Consider the following 19,026-nt stretch of genomic DNA (forward strand, 5'->3'; position numbering starts at 1 on the left):
AGTCGCCACCCTCTCATTCAACTTGAATTAAAAATTAAAAAGTGACGGTGCGCCATTGGACGTGCGGCAGCGTGCGCAAAACCAACACGGGCTCATTAGCCAAAGCGCTTCTGAAGACAAGTGTTCCGACTTGAGACTCATTACGCTTCTCCTGTTTTATAACACTTAATTGGGTTCATTTTCTATATGAAACGCTTTGAATATTTAATGTGGGCAAAAAAGTTGTACGTGCGATACTTGGCCTCGTGTTAATCGTCCAGCTCGGAAAGCCATTAGTGACTCAAGAGTAACTTTTTTGGGGGGTGACTTTATTTGTGCTGCTGCGTATACCCAAGAACAGCTACGAACAAAACATCAAACTTTGAGGCTGGTTAGCTGCAATATCTTGAACCAGTACTGGCTTACAATAAAATCTCAAGACAAATCAAGGCGTTCTTGAATGAAATATGTTGCCCGGCATCATAAAGCTTGACCTCCGCCACAGGTCACGGATCCACATAAAAGGACAAAGACCCAAAACACAAAGTTAACGCCCAAAACTAGCTAAGAACTAACTCTGGGACTCGGAGGATGCTTTTATATATCTGGCATACATTCTGAGAAAAAAAATGGTACTGTGTTTGTTCTACAAATAAGTACTGTTTATGGTTAGAAAAGGTACACAAACGGTCCAATAGCAAAGCGACAATTGACTGTACATACCTTTTTGTTTGCATGAAAGGGTACAAATAAGTGCTAGGCCGATGTGAATGCCTTTCCAAAGTGTCCACTGTTGTCTGGAATGCAGTTTAAAGAAATAAACAGTAATATAAGTCAAGTGATAGAACTTTAAACCAACTGACAACAACATTTTTAAAAAATCTGTTGTTTGCACTTTGTACTGGCCATTCTTTGCTTCCCGCGATACATTGCGGCGTGCAATTCAAACTCAACTTTTTCTGTCACACGGTCGTTAATCTTTATCGTTTAAGTGTGTTTATGGGACACATAGTTCGTTGAATGTACGTCGTAACTCATTCATTGCTAGCCGGTTTCGAAATTTTCGAAATTTTCAATACCCACACGATATTATGTTCAATAATTATATATAAACCAAATCTGCCAAATGACAGAATAGACTCTCTCCTCTCTGCCTTTTTTCCCGTTCTTTTATAATCGACAGTAGAAAAATTGCACAAATTGCAGCCATTACTCCCATGGACTCCAAAACTGTGCTTATGCCATATAAAATGGGGCAATGATGTCATCTACTGGTGGTTGTGCATCAGTAAAGTTGTTTCCAAGTTTGACATTTACAGTGGAACGTAATCAGATTCTCTGGCCCCGTTGAAAAAAATTTGTATACTTGTCAAAGGCAGTGAATTAATAAACTGTCCCGTTAAATTCATGTTGCACATTATTAACATGATTGTGGCTGTATAGAATTGCCTATAAAGACTACAAATATGTCCCCAACTCGTAAGAGTTCCAATATGTAACTTTGCTGACTTAGAATGGAATTTCTATTTTTTTTTCTTTTTCTTTTTTTTCTGGAGATTCTCTCCAAGAATGGAATTTCTAGATGTTACGGTATTCTGGAAAATTTTGGTAAGTCAGACCAGTTCTGTGAAAAGAACACTTCTGGACCTTTTTTTCTTCTTCTGGCATTAGGGTGTCTCATAACCTTAGTCTCAGCCACAGGTTGTGGGTTCTTCAACAGATCAAACACCCCAAACGCACTGCTAAAAATAGGAAAAAAGGATGACTAAGAACAAAATGGACGCCGGTGATGCATCGCTGCATCCGGCACACCGTGTACAATGAAATCTCAAGACTATCAAGTGGTACAAGTTCTATGAGAAGAACCCAAGCGGATTGGGTTTATTTTGCCACATTTAGTAAGAGAGTGTCTTGAAAGCTTGGTCTCTGCCGCAGGTCACGGGTCCTCCAACAGGATAAAGACCCCAAAAAATACAACTAAAAACCCCTCAAGTATGGTTAAGAACAAAACATTGGTCTCTCTGGGGATGCTTTGCTACATCTGGCACGGAGTCTTGTTATGTGCGATGCCGCGTGCTAGTGCTAATATTCCACCACGATAACCAATATGTGAGCATCAACGTTAGCAAGCCGCTGTGCTCAATAACAGCTAATTAAAGCCTTCGAGTGGCTCAGAGGGGTTTTAAAAAGTGTTTCCAGGCAGGGGAAGTTTGCTTTTGTTTGGAAGGCAGGTTCCGGGTGTTTAGCTGTGGTGACCTCGTGACTGTCTTCTGAGGAATTGTGTGTGCGTGCGCCACTCCCCCTTCCCGAACCCGCAGGAGAGTGAGCGCCCCCGGGCCGGGCCTTTCATCTTAGCGCTAACCTGTGGACTTTGAAACTCAGGGCGATGGAATTGCAGCTTTGTCAGTACACCGCTAATTAGAAAATTCCTGACCCGGAGCGAAGATGTTTTAATTATGTGTTGTGTCAACGAGTTTGCAGATTTAATCCGCCGTTGATACACACTGCTGCATTGTGGGAGCCGGAGCCGAAGTGCGTCTTTCGTCCTCCCCGAGCCCACTGCCCCCTCCTCGCCCTCCTATCCGCGCCACCTTTGTCAAACGCCATCACACGCTCAAGTGGCCGACTAAGACGAGGCGCTAATGTGCTAGCTGGCGAAAAAAAGCTGGTCCGCTTCGCCCCCCCTCCCCCCCCCCCCACACGCACACAATTCTCCACAATGTGACAGCGGCTCTGTAGCAGTGAGTCAGTGCAAGGCAAGGCAGGAAGGGGTTAAGCAGAAATTGAGCGGGGGATGCTGGGGGGCAGCAGCGCTGCAGAACACAGCAGTGTTCGTGCGAAGGCAAGTCATTTCCCGAAACACTGCAGACACATGGCCCGCGGCGCTCCAAAACCTTTGGAGACCAAAATGGCTTGCAGGAGTTAGAAGTAATAAGGTGTTTTTTTTTTTTTTGGGTGTTGCTTTTTTGCCTTCTTTCTCCTTGACTGAAATTCAGCGCGGTTGCTATGCATGGCCGTGGCGCTGCCAAGCTGTTTTTGTGCTTTATACGCTATAAACGTGCTCCGGGAGCAAACCCTTTTTCAAACGTGCTATCCGTTTACTTTTGGGATAAATACAAGTTGTTTGTTGTGAAATGTAATCTTTTCAACATTTATTTTTGTGGACCTTAAGATGACTTAAGGATGAATCTGTGCAGGGTACGGTGAAATCTCACGTCCAATTGAGGCATTCCAAAATATGAAGTAGAAAAAGGAAAGACTAAAAGATGGGGCTAATTTCTGCATCCGGCACCGTAGTGGCAAATCCGTGCTTTGCTTGCTATTAACTCTTTGACTGCCAGACGTTTTGAGAAAAGGGATGCCGTGGGTGCCAGCCGATTTAAGCATTTTGACTGATCTTTCAAGGTCCACAGAAAATAATGTGTTTGGACTATGGAAACACACGTACTACCAAATGAAAGATTGGACTCTCATCTTTCATCAGAAAAAAAAGTTTGTTTCTACCTTATTCCGTTTTTCAGTAATCAACAATAGAAAATGGTTAGTTTCACCTCTGTTTTGAAACAAACGTCTTTTAACGTCTTTGGCACTCCTCCCTAGGGTTTTACTAAACGTTATTTATCGTTTTTGGCAGTCAAAGAGTTAATGTGCTATGTGAGTGCACCTTTTCAAATAAGTTCGATTTGCTTTCTTGTGGACCATAATTTAGTTTGTTGTGGAAGTCATTTGCTCGTTTCTTTCAGCGGACTTCAATGTGGCACAATAAAGGAAATTGGGTAATTTGCCAGGTCAATGAGTCACATGGTCATAATTGTTGGTGCCCTCTGTTCAAGAAAAAAACACACGGGTCAATGAAATACTTTGACACTGACGAGACATGAATTTGCCCAAATGTGATGGAATCCCAAGACCTGTTTTCAACAAGTAGTACAGGTTTGGAAGGTCTTTTGTGCAATTTTCACTGTCAAGAGTCTGACGTAGCTGACCTTTCATGTCCTGTTTCCTGGCTTCGTTAAGTGGTCTGTTTTTGGCGTTTCCATCAAAAAGGCTCCTCAAATTTCTGACCGTCAAGTGTGCCTGTTTCAATCAAGCAGTTTTGACGTTTTCATTGAGGATGGTCTTAAAAATGTCGGACTTTCGTGTCCTATTTCCACAGAGCAATTTCCGTCTCGAAATATCTGACTTGTAGTGTCCTGTTTCAACCAAGCAGTACGGTTCGGCATTTTCCTGGTGTAAATTCCCCAAAAAAGTCCCAAAATATGTGACTGGCGTTCAATTCCATTTGGCATGCATTTGATGGCATTTCCATTGTAAGGAGTCTCCAAAAATCGGACCAAGTAGCACGGTCGGGTCCCACAGTGTCCCGTTTCCATCGAACAGTAAGGTTTTGCTTCTGTTCGTTGTTCATTTTGGACATTTCCATTGGGAATATCTGACCCAGAGTGACCCGTTTCCACTAGACAATACCCTTTAATCTAAACCCATTTTGAAAGGGTCCCGGTATATCTGACTTGTCGTGTCCTGTTTCAAGCAAACAGCATGGTTTGGTTCTGTTTTCAAGATATTTTTAAATGGTAAATAGCTGCTTTTTATATATTACTTTTTATTTATTTTTATTATTATTAATTTTTTTTACAATTTACATTGTGCATTTAATGGTCTTTCCATTCCATTGTAGAGTCCTCAAATCAAACTCATAGTGTGTAATTTCCACTAAGCTTTATGGTTTACTTTGGTTTGGTATGCTTTTATTTGGCGTTTCTTTTTTTTTTTTTTTTTCTGGAGAGCTCAGGTATTGTTCATTCGGTAATTTTACCGATTTGACATGTCATCATCATTGCTCTCTTTTTTTTATTATTATTTTTTAAATTATTTTTTTAATTTATTTTTTATTTAATGTGCATGTTCTTGCGTGTGAGTGTGTATTCATTAGTTCACCTAAAACCTGTTAAAAAAATCCCATACCGTTCACCTAAACCGAACACTTCCAGCCAGAGTCGTGAGGCTGTCAGGAGACCCGAGGAAGGACCAAAGGAAAGTGAAATCCAGCACCGACCAGACACCACCCACCGGGCCACCAACCAGAGCCCTTCACCAACCCCAGAAACATCCAAATTCCAACAAATCAGGGAGACCTCAAGAGACCAAAGGAGAGATTATTTGGCGTTTCCATCGTAAATGGTCCTGAAATGGGGGGCGGGGGGAGCAGCACCATCTGTCTTAGCATATCTTGACCTACATTGCATTTTAACATCAAAATGGACCCAGTGTCCTTGACTGTTTCCCTAAATTTGGATAGCAATGGCAGTTCCATAGAAAAGGGAACCTGTAAAGTCAACCGAGGCCTTTCGTACCTCATAATCGCTCTCTCTTGATTTTGGGTGGACCGAACCATTTCATTCCCATTCCCCCCTTTTCGGTTGTGTTAATCTTGGCATCTTGGCTCGTTTTCTTCAAAGAGGTGCTCTGGTTTATAATCTGCTCGTGTACATCTGTGAATTATTATTATAATTCTTGATACATTTATTAGAGCTGAATAAACTCCACATCAAATACATCACCCTGGCAATGTGGGAGCGCCCGGGGCCAATCAGCCGACATCTGTTAACTCTTTCAAAATGGCCTCATCCAGCGTGTCTGTGGGCGTTTGGCAAAGAAGGGGGGTGGGGAGGGCAAGGCGAGAGAGAGAGAGAGAGAAAGAAAGTCTCTGGTGCTGATTAATGGCGGCCGTAGGAGAGACGTTTTGGGCCAAGTGCAGAGATTAAGGGGGGGGGGGCAGGGGCAGTGGGCTTGTTGCATTGGACTCCACATTGTAAACACTGCAGAGGGATGAGGCAGCGTTCCTTTGCTTAAATGCAGCGCAGAGGCAAACGTGGGAACGCTTCGACGTCCTCACCCGTAACTTGCCAGCCAGTTGTCGATTTTCAACACATTTTCTCATCATTTATCCATTAAAACGAATGCAGCAAAGTGACTTTCCTTTCTTTCCTTTGGTCCTTCCTTGGGTCTCCTGACGGCCTCACGACTCTGGCTGGAAGTGTTCGGTTTAGGTGAACGGTATGGGATTTCTTAATAGGTTTTAGGTGAACTAATGAATACACTCGCACGCACGCACGCACATACACATATTCACCCACATTAAAAAAAAAAAGAAAAGGAGAGCAATGATGATGACATGTCAAATTGGTAAAATTACCGAATGGACAATACTGAGCTCTCCAGAAAAAAAAAAACGAATGCAGCATGCTGTATCGGGGAGTTTCCAACCCTAAACCGTACCGAGCTCAACTAGCCCATACCACAAAACATGATTTACGTCCCTTCTGCTGTATTTGTCCTTCTCGCCTCTAGCAGAGACATTAGAGTTTAACATGTTTTTTTTTTAAACCGCCATCAAAGCAATAACAACAATGTTGCATCATCAAATGCATCATGGAGGCTTATCGAGTTCTCAGCCAACATGGGGGAAATACGCTCTTTTTTTCCCCCAAAGCATCCATGCAGTAGAGCGTTTTGCACTTCGCCAAGATTCTTAGCCATCATGCGGCTACCTGGAGAAATGTGTGTGCGCGCGTGTGTGTGTGCGATGTAGTGCTGAGGCAGCAGGTTGGCCGGGGCGGGGGCCGTGCTGAAGTGTGCGCCTGGCAAAGCGGGCCATTAACCCACCGCCCTGAGCTGTGACCTGGGCCAAATCCAATATTGGCTCCGGCATCAAGGCACAGGTGCCACTCAGGGTTCAAAGCCAGAGATCATCAAGAAGCGCCCCCCGTCAACGCCGCCTTTCACCTCCACCCCCTGCCTCCTCACACAATAAAGGGCTCAATGTAAATTCCTTGAGACACCTACGAGCATCGCTGCTGCTCGGCTGCGGAAGCGGGACGAAAGACGGGAAATGTCGGCAATGTCGTGCTCGATAAGGCAAGGGGCCATATTTGGTGACGTGGGGGCGGAGTTAAATGAAAAGCAGGTGAGCCGAGCCATTGGAGCCAAAAGGCAAGCGCGCAAAATTGTCGCCTGGGAGACGTCATTTGAAAGTGCTTTTCTATTGGTTGCTGATAGATGATGTCACTTCTGTGACACACTTTCCAACATCCTTATTCCGGTTAACTCATTCACTGCCATTGACGACTATTAGGGGGTGTGAATTGTCTAGTACTTGGCGGTTCGATTCGTATCGCGATTCATAGGTCACGATTCGATTCGATACCGATTAATCCCGATGCGAATCTATAAGTTAATTATTGCGGATTTTTTTTTTTACTCAAATTTGGAAAATACTAATCAGTAAACTTGTACATGTACACTGTAAGATTTGTATGAAAATTTATTTATTTATCTGAAAATTCCGGCTTGCAACTGAGCCACTGCATTTAGCTAACAGGTTGCAGTTTCATGTTCAAACAGCACTGAAATAAAATATTAAGGCTTAATGTTATTTTAATATAACATTCTTCCATGCTTAATGTGTGAATCCTAACCCTAAGTAAGACGTTTTGTTGAATATTTCTATAAAAAATTGATGTTTAAAAATCGATTAAAAAGCGATATATTGCCGAATTGATTTTTTATTACACCTTCTTAGTTTTAGTAAGCTTTGTAAACATAAAATTTAGTTTGTTAGCTTTAAAAAAACATATAAAAGCATTTTTTTTTTCGTTAACGAAATTGTTTTTGGGATATTCGATTTTTCGCTAGTTTCCATTAACTAAAATAAGCTTGGTGTCAGTTTATTCATTTATTCAGAAATATTTTCACACGAGGCTATTTACTCACAAATCATCATGTACATGTCTGAAAGGGAAAATAGTCTAAAGCATCAGCTGAAGTGAGAGAAAAACTTATAATTGTCTGTATTGTCTACGTAAAAAAAAAAGATGCAGCAAAAAACTCTCAACATACTGAAAGAACCGTACTTGCTAATGTCGCCCTTTTATAGGTTTTGCAGCACAATTTGAAAAGTAGCACTTTAAGTAAATCAAAGTATGAAAAAGTAAAGGCCTCAATGCTGAATTCCGCGCCTCCTCCTCCTCAGGTCCACTGAGCTCCGTTCCTGTTCCTGCAAACGAGTCAAACGTCTGAAGCGATGTATCGAAAGTATTCCCGCGTGTTCCGTAGGATGGATATGTCATGTGACATGACGCCTGGGAGCGCCCATCAACAGATAAAATGACAGATGCTGTTTTTTGCCTCGTGGATCCGACTTGCTCCTCATTTTTTTCCCCTCTTCTTCGCTTTTCCTTTCACCCGCTGTGACCTGACAGTGCAGACGTTTTTTTTGTTTTGTTTTACAATTTCCATTGGAAAGGGTTCTGAAATATCAGAGGGTCCTCTTTTTCAGTTTTCAGTCTCATTTGGCATGCATTTTCTGGGGACTAAAAAGGTGTTTCCATCAACCCATGGTTAGGTTAAATTTGATATACACTTTTTTTTGTAGTCTGACTTTTAGTGACCTGCTTCCATTAGGTGATTTGCTTCCTACGCATTGTTCATTCAAATGATCACAATCATTATCAGGCTTCTGCTGATGAGCTGATTATTTCAATCAGGTGTGTTGGACTCCGGCCTACGAGGACCGGGATTGCCCACCCCTGGTCTGGAAATATCTGCTCAAAAATGTCCTACCTCTAATGAATAGTATAGTTGGGTTATTTTGGCGGCATTAATCCACTGTATGCAGAATGTCAGGTGACCAAACAGAAAATGTTTGTTTGTAATAAAAGGGAAAATTAAAAATTAACACAAAAAATAAATATAAATTATTATTTATTTACATGTATTTATATTTATATTGATATATATATTCATAAATAAATAAATTAAAGTAAAACAAATAAATAAATAACAGCATCTGCAGCATGAAATAAATAAATATGAAAGCAGAGCATTTTTATTTATTGTTGACGTTTAATTAAATTTATAGATTTATTTCCACATTTATTTTTATGTTTTGAATCTCCTTTTTTATTTTGGTTTTTATTTTTGCTTTATTATATATATATATATTCATATATATATATATATATATATATATATATATATATATATATATATATATATATATATTCATATATATATATATATATATATAGAGAGAGTTTTTGTTGTTTTTATTTTCATTTATATTTATTTTTTGTGTTTAATTTTTTATATTCATTATTTATTTATTTATTTATTTATTTTATTCAATGTTGCCAGTTTTGTTCCTCATAGCTTTCATATGAACGTTTTTGTTTCAATTCCACAGCGTTGTGTCCTGGTTGTTTTTGGTCACCACGGATACCAAGGTAGTGACTTCGTGTGCTTATTTTGCTTTGGACAGAATGGGGAATTTCCCGCGCAGGCGCCGACCTTTCTGTGTGAATCTATGTCACTTGAGGCTAGCGTCGCCCCCGTCGCCGCAGGAGTCACTCGCTCCTCACCACACTCAACGTTTCCCTTCGAACCCCGCGGCCAGTCCCTGTCCATCTGTCCAGGTGGACGCATGGCTTTGATTGGTCGACTTCACTGCGCTGTCACCGTGCTTCCTTGTGATTGGCAGTAATTGGCGTGGCCGTGGGCGGGCTCGTCTTTCACATATGCTCAAGATGCCACTGACACGCTTAGAATGAATAAATGAGTTTTCTTGAGACTAAACAATGTTTCCCCGTACCAAATATGCTTTTTTTTGTGTGTATGAACGATATGAAAAGGCAATATTAGTGACACTAATCCTTTCCCTCGTCTCTCTGAAACCACATTTGGTACGCAATTCACGGTAAGGTTCGTTGTAAAGGTTGTCGAGTCCACTCGTTGCCATCGTATGAATGCGTCACATGTTAACAATTCGGTCCTGTCTGCACCGTGTGCCGTTTGTTTACACAATGTTGCAATCAGTGTAAGTGTCCACACTCTGTTGTCTTGTTTACCCGCCTCAACTTGGCACTCGACCACCTTTCTTTTCATGCGCGCTAATTGATTCCCATCAGCTGCTATGTAGCCGCCCTTGTTCATTCTTTATAGAGCAACAAATACAAACAGCCGTGATCAGTAGCGATGTTTATATGCAGCGACCGCTGACAGCCATAAAAGACAGAAAGGGTTTGTTTTCACCGCCGTTGCCAAGGTTTTCCTCAGATAGCCCCAAAGGGCAAAATAATCGCAAATCTCGTATATGATTTTGACGATTCATCAACACGACTGGAATGTGGTGAATGGGGAACATACTGAAGCGTTATTTGCGCCCCGGTGTTGTGGTTCGCCAAGGAAACCAAAGACACCCAAAGACAATACAGTCCAATACAAGAATGAGCTAACTTAAACAGAAAAGCCAGCATGGAATGTTTCTTGTTTAGTCTACTTTGGACTTTTAATCTGAACGTATACACAGAAAGCACTGTTCGAGATCATGGAAAATCCTTGTTTGTTTTTTTTAGTTAAATATGGCCTTTAAAAAAAAAAGACTCTCAAATAAATTCACATTTCTTCACATTTCTTTCAACGTTATTTTTTTCCCCTCAGGAAAGTTTTATTAGTACTTAACTCCCCCCCCCCCCCCCCCCCGCCCAAAAAAAAAATGGTTTTCAGTACTTGTTATTTTCTGTTTTATGGGAATTTTTTTTTTTCAGTTTTCCTGATTTTTTTTGTCAGATTTTTTAAAAATTATTATTTTCATTTTTTTCTAAAAAATTTTTGTCATTAAAAATATATATTTTAGAAAAAAGGGGGGGAAGTATTCTAAAGAACAGAAGAAAATTATTAAAAAAACAAAACATTTTTTTTTTCTGAAAGGCAGAAAATTAAGAGTTCATAAACTCGCAAATGTGTTTTTTTTCTCGCAAATATTGCCCCCATCCTCTGAAAAAATATATTTATACGTGGCCCTAATACATCGTCATAGAAAACAGATTTTTTTTTTAACAGGCAAAAATATATTCTTTAAATCAATCCATAAAACTAACTAAATAAATAATTATTAATTAAATAACTAAAAATAATAATAAATAAAAAAACAGACACAAAAAAATATTTTTTTAAAAACAAAGCGCCAAAAATATGACACTTTTTTCAAGTGAATGCAATACGCTTCCCTCTATAAATAGCTATTTAAAGGATTTTTTTTTTTTTTTGCATATTGGTATTTGTCAGTTTCAGAATTGTGAAAATTTGTTTACATGGTCAGTGTCTTCATATAAATAGATGTCATTATTAATACAGAACCATCATCATCGAAACTTTGGCTGACTACGTTTTTCTATTGTTTTCACTAACACATGAGCGACGCTAATCTTGTTCCCCGTTTGTTTTTCTGGTCAGCTCTCGGGCAGCACGGCGGGCTCCCCGGCCGCCTCGTCGTCCACGCCCTCCTCGTCGTCTCGCCAGTACGCCCGCCAGCGCATCACCCGCGTCAACCTCAGGGACTTCATCTTCTACATGGAGCAGGAGCGAGACACGGCCCATTCGCTGCTGCTCTACCGCGCCCTCCTCAAGTAGCCTCCGCCTCCTCCTCTTCCTCCTCCAGCCACGTGCCTTCACATCAGGTGTCAGCTCGTCGTCTCCATACGTGCGCTCGCCGTCACTCGGCTTCCACTTTCACAAGAAAAGCGTAGGAAGAAAATGTCACAAAAAAATTGCATCGATTGTCCTTGCGGTCTTGCGTTTCAAGTCGCGTGGTGATGATTACGTTTGAAGGCCACCGTGCGTTTTTAAAAACATTTTAACAGCCAATCATGTCCAACTAAGGTATTTATTGACCGTGTGTCAATAAAGGAGATTTCAATAACACATTTCCCTTTGCTGTAAATGTAAATAGTTCGGTTACATTTCTTTTTCTTTTCTTTTTTTTAAGTTTACAGCGTAACAGAATGAATCAACGTGTGTGAGTTTTATGAAAGTGAATATTTAATATGAAACACATTTCAGATCAGTTTTATGAAGGTGCATTAGGGCCACACTGACCAGAGGTGGCAAATCCAGGTCCAGAAAGTAGAAAGACAGTTTGGCTTAAGCCCCAGGTGCTAATTAGCTAGCTCCATTAGTGCTCATTTACCTGCTAGAGAGGTAGCTAGCTAGCTAGAAACCCTGCCACAGTTTGACTTTAGCCCCAGGTGCTAACTAGCTAGCTCCATTAGTGCTCATTTACCTGCTAGAGAGGTAGCTAGCTAGCTCCATTAGTGCTCATTTACCTGCTAGAGAGCTAGCTAGCTAGCTAGAAACCCTGCCACAGTTTGGCTTTAGCCCTAGGTGTTAGCTAGCTAGCTCGCTCCATTAGTGCTCATTTACCTGATAGAGAGCTAGCTAGCTAGCTAGAAACCCTGCCACAGTTTGGCTTTAGCCCTAGGTGTTAGCTAGCTAGCTCCATTGGTCTTCGTTTACCTGCTAGAAAGCTAGCTAGCTAGCTAGAAACCCTGCCATAGTTTGACTTTAGCCCCAGGTGCTAACTAGCTAGCTCCATTAGTGCTCATTTACCTGCTAGAGAGCTAGCTAGCTAGCTAGAAACCCTGCCACAGCTTGGCTTTAGCCCTAGGTGTTAGCTAGCTAGCTCCATTGGTCTTCGTTTACCTGCTAGAAAGCTAGCTAGCTAGCTAGAAACCCTGCCACAGTTTGGCTTTAGCCCTATGTGCTAGCTAGCTATCTCCATTGGTGTTCGTTTACCTGGTAGAGAGCTAGCTAGCTAGCTAGCTAGAAACCCTGCCACAGTTTGGCTTTAGCCCTATGTGCTAGCTAGCTATCTCCATTGGTGTTCGTTTACCTGGTAGAGAGCTAGCTAGCTAGCTAGCTACAGTGGCTAAAGCCAAACTGTGGCAGGGTTTTTACTTTCTGGACCTGGATTTGCCACCTCTGACACTAACAAGAACAATAGTTGTCGTCTAAAAGTTGTAATGTTATGGGAATATAAGATCCATTTTATTAGAGAGAGGTCAACTTTTCAAATTTGTTGTGAATATTATAATTGTTCACTGGACAACACTGCAAAAATAACAAAATTGCGATAACGGAAATTAGTCTTTGTACAACTTGTCTAGTTCTCTCAGAATAATTCAGCACACTGCCAGCAACAAAAGTGAAAACACCCCGAAGTGAAAATGTCTAAGACCTTTTGCTCCTCCATCTTGCATTTGAAGATGCTTAATAGGGTTTAGATCTAGGCACATGTTTGGATTACGTTCAGTTTCTTTAGTAAGGCACCTACCTGGCTGGGCCCCATGTCGGAATAATGCCTTGCGGCTCATTTTCCGAAGGGAGGGGCTCATGCGGCGCTTCAGTTTGCCACAGGTGTCATTGAAATTATAATGAGAGTGCATTTATTTCCACAGAACTAGTATTTAAAATAAAATTGAATCTTCTCATCTTAATGCAGATACAGTATACGTTCATTATTGTAATATTAGGACTTCATTTGCCACATTTCTCATTTTTCTCAGCTTTTTCTCTTGTCTCGTGATATTAAGAATTATTTGTGAAAATATGACTTTTTCCTCACATCTCATTTTTTTTTCTCTGAAGTAATCTTTTTTTTCCTCTTGAAAATGTGTTACTTTTTCTCCAAAAGTATGACTTTTTTTTCCTTGTAAGGCTGCAACTTTTTTCAAATTTAAAATCCGTTTTATTCGTAGTCTTACACCTTATTTATTGTAATGTTAACCCCCCCCCCCCAAAAAAAGTCTCCTTTATAATATTTTGCCATACTATACAGTTTTCCCTTTAAGACTGCCCCCAAAAATAAAATCTTAGTTTATCTCATTATGTATTTTCTATGGCAGAAACAAGAATATTTCACAAAAAAAGTTTATTATGAATTTTTTTAAAGTACTATTATTCAAGAAAATAAAACAAAAATCTGTGTACACTTTTTTATTATTTTTTTTTTTACATGTTACTGTTTTTCTCAGAATTCTTTGTATGTTTGATAAATAGGACATGGTGCTTTATTTTCATAACATTACGACTGTATTCTATAATTTAAAACAACAGCATTTCAGCGGCCTCAATACGCCTTCGTCCACTTTTATTTCTTTCACCTGTGAGTTTTTGTTACGAGATGGGCCGGTTGCCGTAGTTACAAGTTGAGCCCACACACTTTGTTTTTATAACTGCAGTTTGGGCAAATGTTTGAAGAACAACAACAAAAGAATGTTTCAAGTCTATCAAGTGTTTTTTTTTTTGTTTTTGTTTTTTTTGTGCGCACATGAGTCAGCTCCCATCCAGTGAAGAAAGCGTGAGACATTCAGGCTTGTTGTTTTTGTTTCACATCATGTTGTATTGTGAAACGTTTTTTTTATAAATGTATAAACGCAAAATCATACGTGTACGTTCATGTACGTTCATTTAAATGTAATATCTCGGCCTATGCAGTTTTTCTCTTTGGACGAATTGAAATATTTCAAACGGTTGGTGGGTTGCGTTTTGTTGTGACTTTTGACAGCACCTTTATTTTATTGTATCCATTTTTTTTATAAAGTCCCTGTTTTAGCTGGCAACTTAAAGCTGCCGGCTTAATATTGCTAAGAAATGTAAACAGTATTGACACTTTCCCTTCAAAGTCACACCTTGTAATATATTTTCAGTTTGACTTTGTTTTTAATCAATTGGCTTTTATGCACATGTTCTTATATTTTTTTTTTCTCTTTGATAAGCACAACAGCATCAATCTTGACTGATTTTTTATTTTTATTTTTTAATAATAATAATCTCATTTGCTTTTGGCATTTTTACCGCTTGCAGCTTTTTAGCCAAAACCTTGGGACAATATTAAAAGAAAAAAAGGAGGAAAAAAATACGGGAAAAATAAAAGTTTCACTGTAAGGATATTTTGTAAATACTGTTTACAAGACCTATGTGTTTATTAGAACCACGTTATTTTTGGTAAACTCTTGTACATATCTTTGAATTTTCCTGTTTGTGTGAAATGACAAAAAACAACAACAAACAAACAATACTGATGTATTTGTACCTATTTTATAAAGGAATAAATAAGCTGTTTACTAAACTAACAAGATGCTGTCTTATGTCCATTTCTTCAGCATTAAAATGTGTAAAGCATTTGGAAAAGACCAAAATATTCGACATCCAGGAGAAGAATCCAAAATAACACTTGTCTTGAGAAAAAATATTTTTCAGTATGTATCCATATTTGCAAAGAAGACACAGGTCAATACAGTACATCCTTTTATTATCGCAAATATGCCAGAAAAGTCAAATAAAGACACTGCAAAATGAACACATGCCCTTTAATACCACAGTCTAATTGCTTTTAAACACTTTAAATAATATACATTATTATCATTATTATTATACCCTTTAAAACACTTCAGTCCATATGTACATAATGTGACACTTTTAAGCCTTTATTTATTTATTTACGGTAAAAACACAAGTCCGAATAATCAGGTCTGCCGAGCACTGGCCCATGACTTCGTGTAGTTGCGAATATTCGGAAGGGTGCGTTTATTGCTGCCAAACCAAATAACACCCCACGGAGGAGAAAACGGCGTCTTGAGCGGGTTAAAATTGAACCCTGGAAAAAAGTCATTCCCGGAGGAATCTTCAGTGAGTCTTTATTTCCACTGACGCCAGAGCACAACACGGTGAGCTCCAAAGTCCTGGTGGAAAGTGTGGTTCCATTGTAAGAGCGCCCCCCATGGAGAAGAGCCTGTACTGCTTCATTGGGAGTGCGGGAAGGCCGACACTACCAACATTTTTCTCCCAATCCGGGAAAAAAGAAAGACGATTTATTTAAAAAGCAGTGAGACGCACACCCATTTAGATTTTATTTGATTTTTAACACGCTGTTAAAAAAAAATTAAAATAAAAAAAAAAAAACTTTTTTACAATCAATAAAATATGCACCCTGTCAGCTTTGGTACCTACAGTGTAGTTTAAAATAACTTGAGCATGTCCACACTAACACAGGTAATACATTTTTGAAAATGAAATTACTTAATTATTAAAATATTTTAAATTGATTTTTTTTTCCAATTCAAAAGATTCCTTTTTTCGTCATTATAATTTGTAATAGTAGTAGGTAGAGGGGTTGCTGACCTAATTGTTGGTAAAAAATATAAATATTATAAATTATTAATTATTATTACAAATATTATACAAAAAGAAAAATATTGTTCATTCATTATATTGTCACATTTTTATTGTAATAAAAAACATTCCTTCTGTTTCTTGGAATTAATTGGAAGAAGAAAAAAATTGCTCCACAAAATTCTAAAGTTGCTCCTCAAAAGAAGCAATTGATTCTCAAAACTGCTCCGCTAAGAAAAGAAAGAAAAAAAAACATTTTGAGCATTAGAACATACCGTACGTGTTTTTCATTTGACGACTACCATTGCATGTTAATGTTTTGGGTTATAAAAAAAAATAGATATATTTCCCCCCGCCCCACAGGTGTCTTTCCATTTGGTTTTAACCTATAATGTGATATCATTTTTTTTTTTTATGTAGAGATAACCTGTTTATTGATTAGCAATGAGTTGTATTTTTGATTGGGGAAATTAAAATAGTACTAGAATAGGCCAATTAAAAAAAACATACCTGTGTATCTGTGGACATGTCCTGGTGACAACATGGGTGATGATTAAGTGCAAACAAATAAAAAGTTTACAAACATTTAGAGTACACCTCCTGCTTGACGAGACATACTGGTAAACGATTGGCGTCTTTTTTTCTTTTCTCTCTCTTTTAAACATTCATGAAAACTGCGACTCAAAGTCCCCTGGTGATATGTTAAACGCAAACATAAACCGTCATTTAGTGTGTGACAAAACAAAACAAGGGGGAGGGACAAAAAAACGAGCCTATCCGGAATGCATTGCCATTCGCTTCCTGCCAAAAAAGGCTCCCTTCCAACAACCTGAACACAATAGCGTCCGTCCTTCATATTGGAGAAAGAAGACACTTCACAACGGATGGTGTCCGTCCTCTTGCGAGTAAAAAAAAAAAAAAAAAAAACTTCTGATGTGCGGCGGCGGTCCTCCAAAAATTTCAAGTAAGCTGCTCGTGTTGGTTTGCTCTTTGGGCGGAATTCCAAACTTTTTGTTGTTGTTTTTTTTGCGTTTACATTCCCCTCAGAGGGTTGAACGAGCCTCTGCTAGTTAGTACGTATTCGGGTGCGGATGTTGGCGGCCAATTGGATTCTGTCGCCGCTGTTCTAGTCCAGAGGTTCTTGTTTTATCCTGATGGGCGTGTTGATGGAGAGACTCCGCCGGTCCTCGCGGCACAACACGTACTCGCTGAACTGCGACGAGTCCACGCCGCCGCCGCAGGACGCCGCCACGCTGAAGCCTTTCTGGAAGAGACGCTCCAGGACCTGAACACACGCACAGGAAGTGACGTTGAGGAAGAACGCCCATATATGTCCGGCCTAGCTGTCAGAATACACAAAGTTAGCGTAAGGCTCATCCTTATTCCCGACACGTGCCCCGCCCCCAATGCCCCCTTGGCGGCTTACTCGTCTCACCCCGGCCTCCTCATTACTCAAATTAGGAGCGCCAGTAATCACCTTCTTCACGCCGACCCCCCGAACGCACCTCGCCTCGCACTCTGCGCAACCCTTTGAGCTCGTGGCCTGCCAGCGTCCGGCCAATCGGGTGCCGGACGGTGTCATGAATAGTGCAGCAGTGCTGCCGGCCTCCTTCCGTGCGAACGGGGGCGGGGAGGCGGGCGCCGTAATGACACGCCGCTCATGTTTGGACTGATGACGGATGGCTTGGGAAAAATATCGGACAGATTTCCTGGAATTTGTTCATCATTAACGTGGCGCTAAGCTAGCACGAGGAGTGATGTCGCTGGCGCCCGCAAATAGCCAAAACCGGAGGGGTGGAAAAAAATATATATACTAAAAAATACTCCAAAAAATACTGATGAACATCCAATATGTTTTTTTTCTCAAAATGTAATAAAATAAATAGAAAATATTGGAAAATAGTGAGAGAAAAAAATAAAAAATACCCCCCCAAAAATCCCTAAATAGCCTCAAGGTCCACTGCAAGAAATGCAGTGCAATAAAGATCAGGAAGAAGAGGCATAGAAGGTCAAAGGTCGAGGGTGCAAGGTAGTCACGTGCGTGGCCGACTACATCATCTCATCTCTCAGACACAAGCGGGTCAATTTCTGCTTGCACAATGATAAGAATATGTACACTCCCACCGCACGGATTTTAATGGGAATTTAATTGTTTCCTGAAACTCATCTCAATTTACTCCTTAACTCTCATTCACTGCCATTGACGGCTATAGACTAAATTCAACTATTTCTATTAGTTTAACATTTTCCCCACTTTTGTTAACAAGCGTATGAAAACCTAGATTTTTTTTTATTTTATTAGAACGGATATAACATTTGTGATTAATCGTGAGTTAACTAGTGAAGTCATGCGATTAATTACGATTAAAAATGGTTATCGCCTGAAACCCCTAAGTTTGAATAAAAAAATTAAATAAAAAAACATTAAAAATTTTGGGGAAAAAATAACAATTATTTTATTTATTTATTTAAAAAAAGAAAAAAAAAACATTAAAAATTTGGGGGAAAAAATAATTATTTTATTTATTTATTTATTTAAAAAAAGAAAATATTATTAAAAATTAGGTGTGCCAGGTGATTAAAAATTTTAATCGTAATTATTCGAATGACTTCAATAGTTAACTCACAATTAATCACAAATTCTATATCTGTTCTAAATGTACCCTCGATTTTGTTTTCTAGGTTTTCATACTCTTGCTAACAAAAGTAGAAAACATTTTTTAAACTAATAGAAACAGTTCAAATGAATTTATGACGTCCATAGCCGTCAATGGCAGTGAATGAGTTAATTAACGCTACTGTCTGCCACTAATACAGTGGCATCAAGCACAGCAGGCGCAGGTCACGTGCAAACACGGACGCGGCATTTAAAACACAAATATACACACTTTAACTTCCTCCCCAAAGTTGGGAGTGTTTCCTAATAAGCCCCCCCCCCCCCCCACACACACACACACACCCCCCCGGCGTTGGCCACAAATTTTTACGAAACAGAAGGGACAGCAGACAGCTGATGGTGAGGATGGCTAATTACGAGAC

General features: G+C 39.7%; 2 protein-coding genes across 9 annotated transcripts in view; one reads left to right on the forward strand and one right to left on the reverse strand.

The window, feature by feature from the left end:
- The window catches only part of LOC144050081 (transcription initiation factor TFIID subunit 4), a 78,879-nt gene extending 63,926 nt beyond the window's left edge, over positions 1-14,953 (forward strand). For all 3 annotated transcript variants that reach the window (XM_077563013.1, XM_077563014.1, XM_077563015.1), the window contains one exon: positions 11,272-14,953. In XM_077563013.1, coding sequence (XP_077419139.1) covers positions 11,272-11,448 — 177 coding nt within the window. In that variant the 3' untranslated portion in view covers positions 11,449-14,953. The remainder of the gene's footprint in view (positions 1-11,271) is intronic.
- Positions 14,954-15,110: 157 nt separating this feature from the next.
- kctd15b (potassium channel tetramerization domain containing 15b) overlaps positions 15,111-19,026 on the reverse strand; it is a 36,929-nt gene continuing 33,013 nt past the window's right edge. For all 6 annotated transcript variants that reach the window (XM_077564524.1, XM_077564529.1, XM_077564527.1 and 3 more), the window contains one exon: positions 15,111-17,272. In XM_077564524.1, the coding sequence (XP_077420650.1) occupies positions 17,114-17,272 (159 nt within the window). In that variant the 3' untranslated portion in view covers positions 15,111-17,113. The remainder of the gene's footprint in view (positions 17,273-19,026) is intronic.

This window comes from Vanacampus margaritifer, chromosome 4 (assembly GCF_051991255.1).
Source record: "Vanacampus margaritifer isolate UIUO_Vmar chromosome 4, RoL_Vmar_1.0, whole genome shotgun sequence".
NCBI lineage: Eukaryota > Metazoa > Chordata > Actinopteri > Syngnathiformes > Syngnathidae > Vanacampus > Vanacampus margaritifer.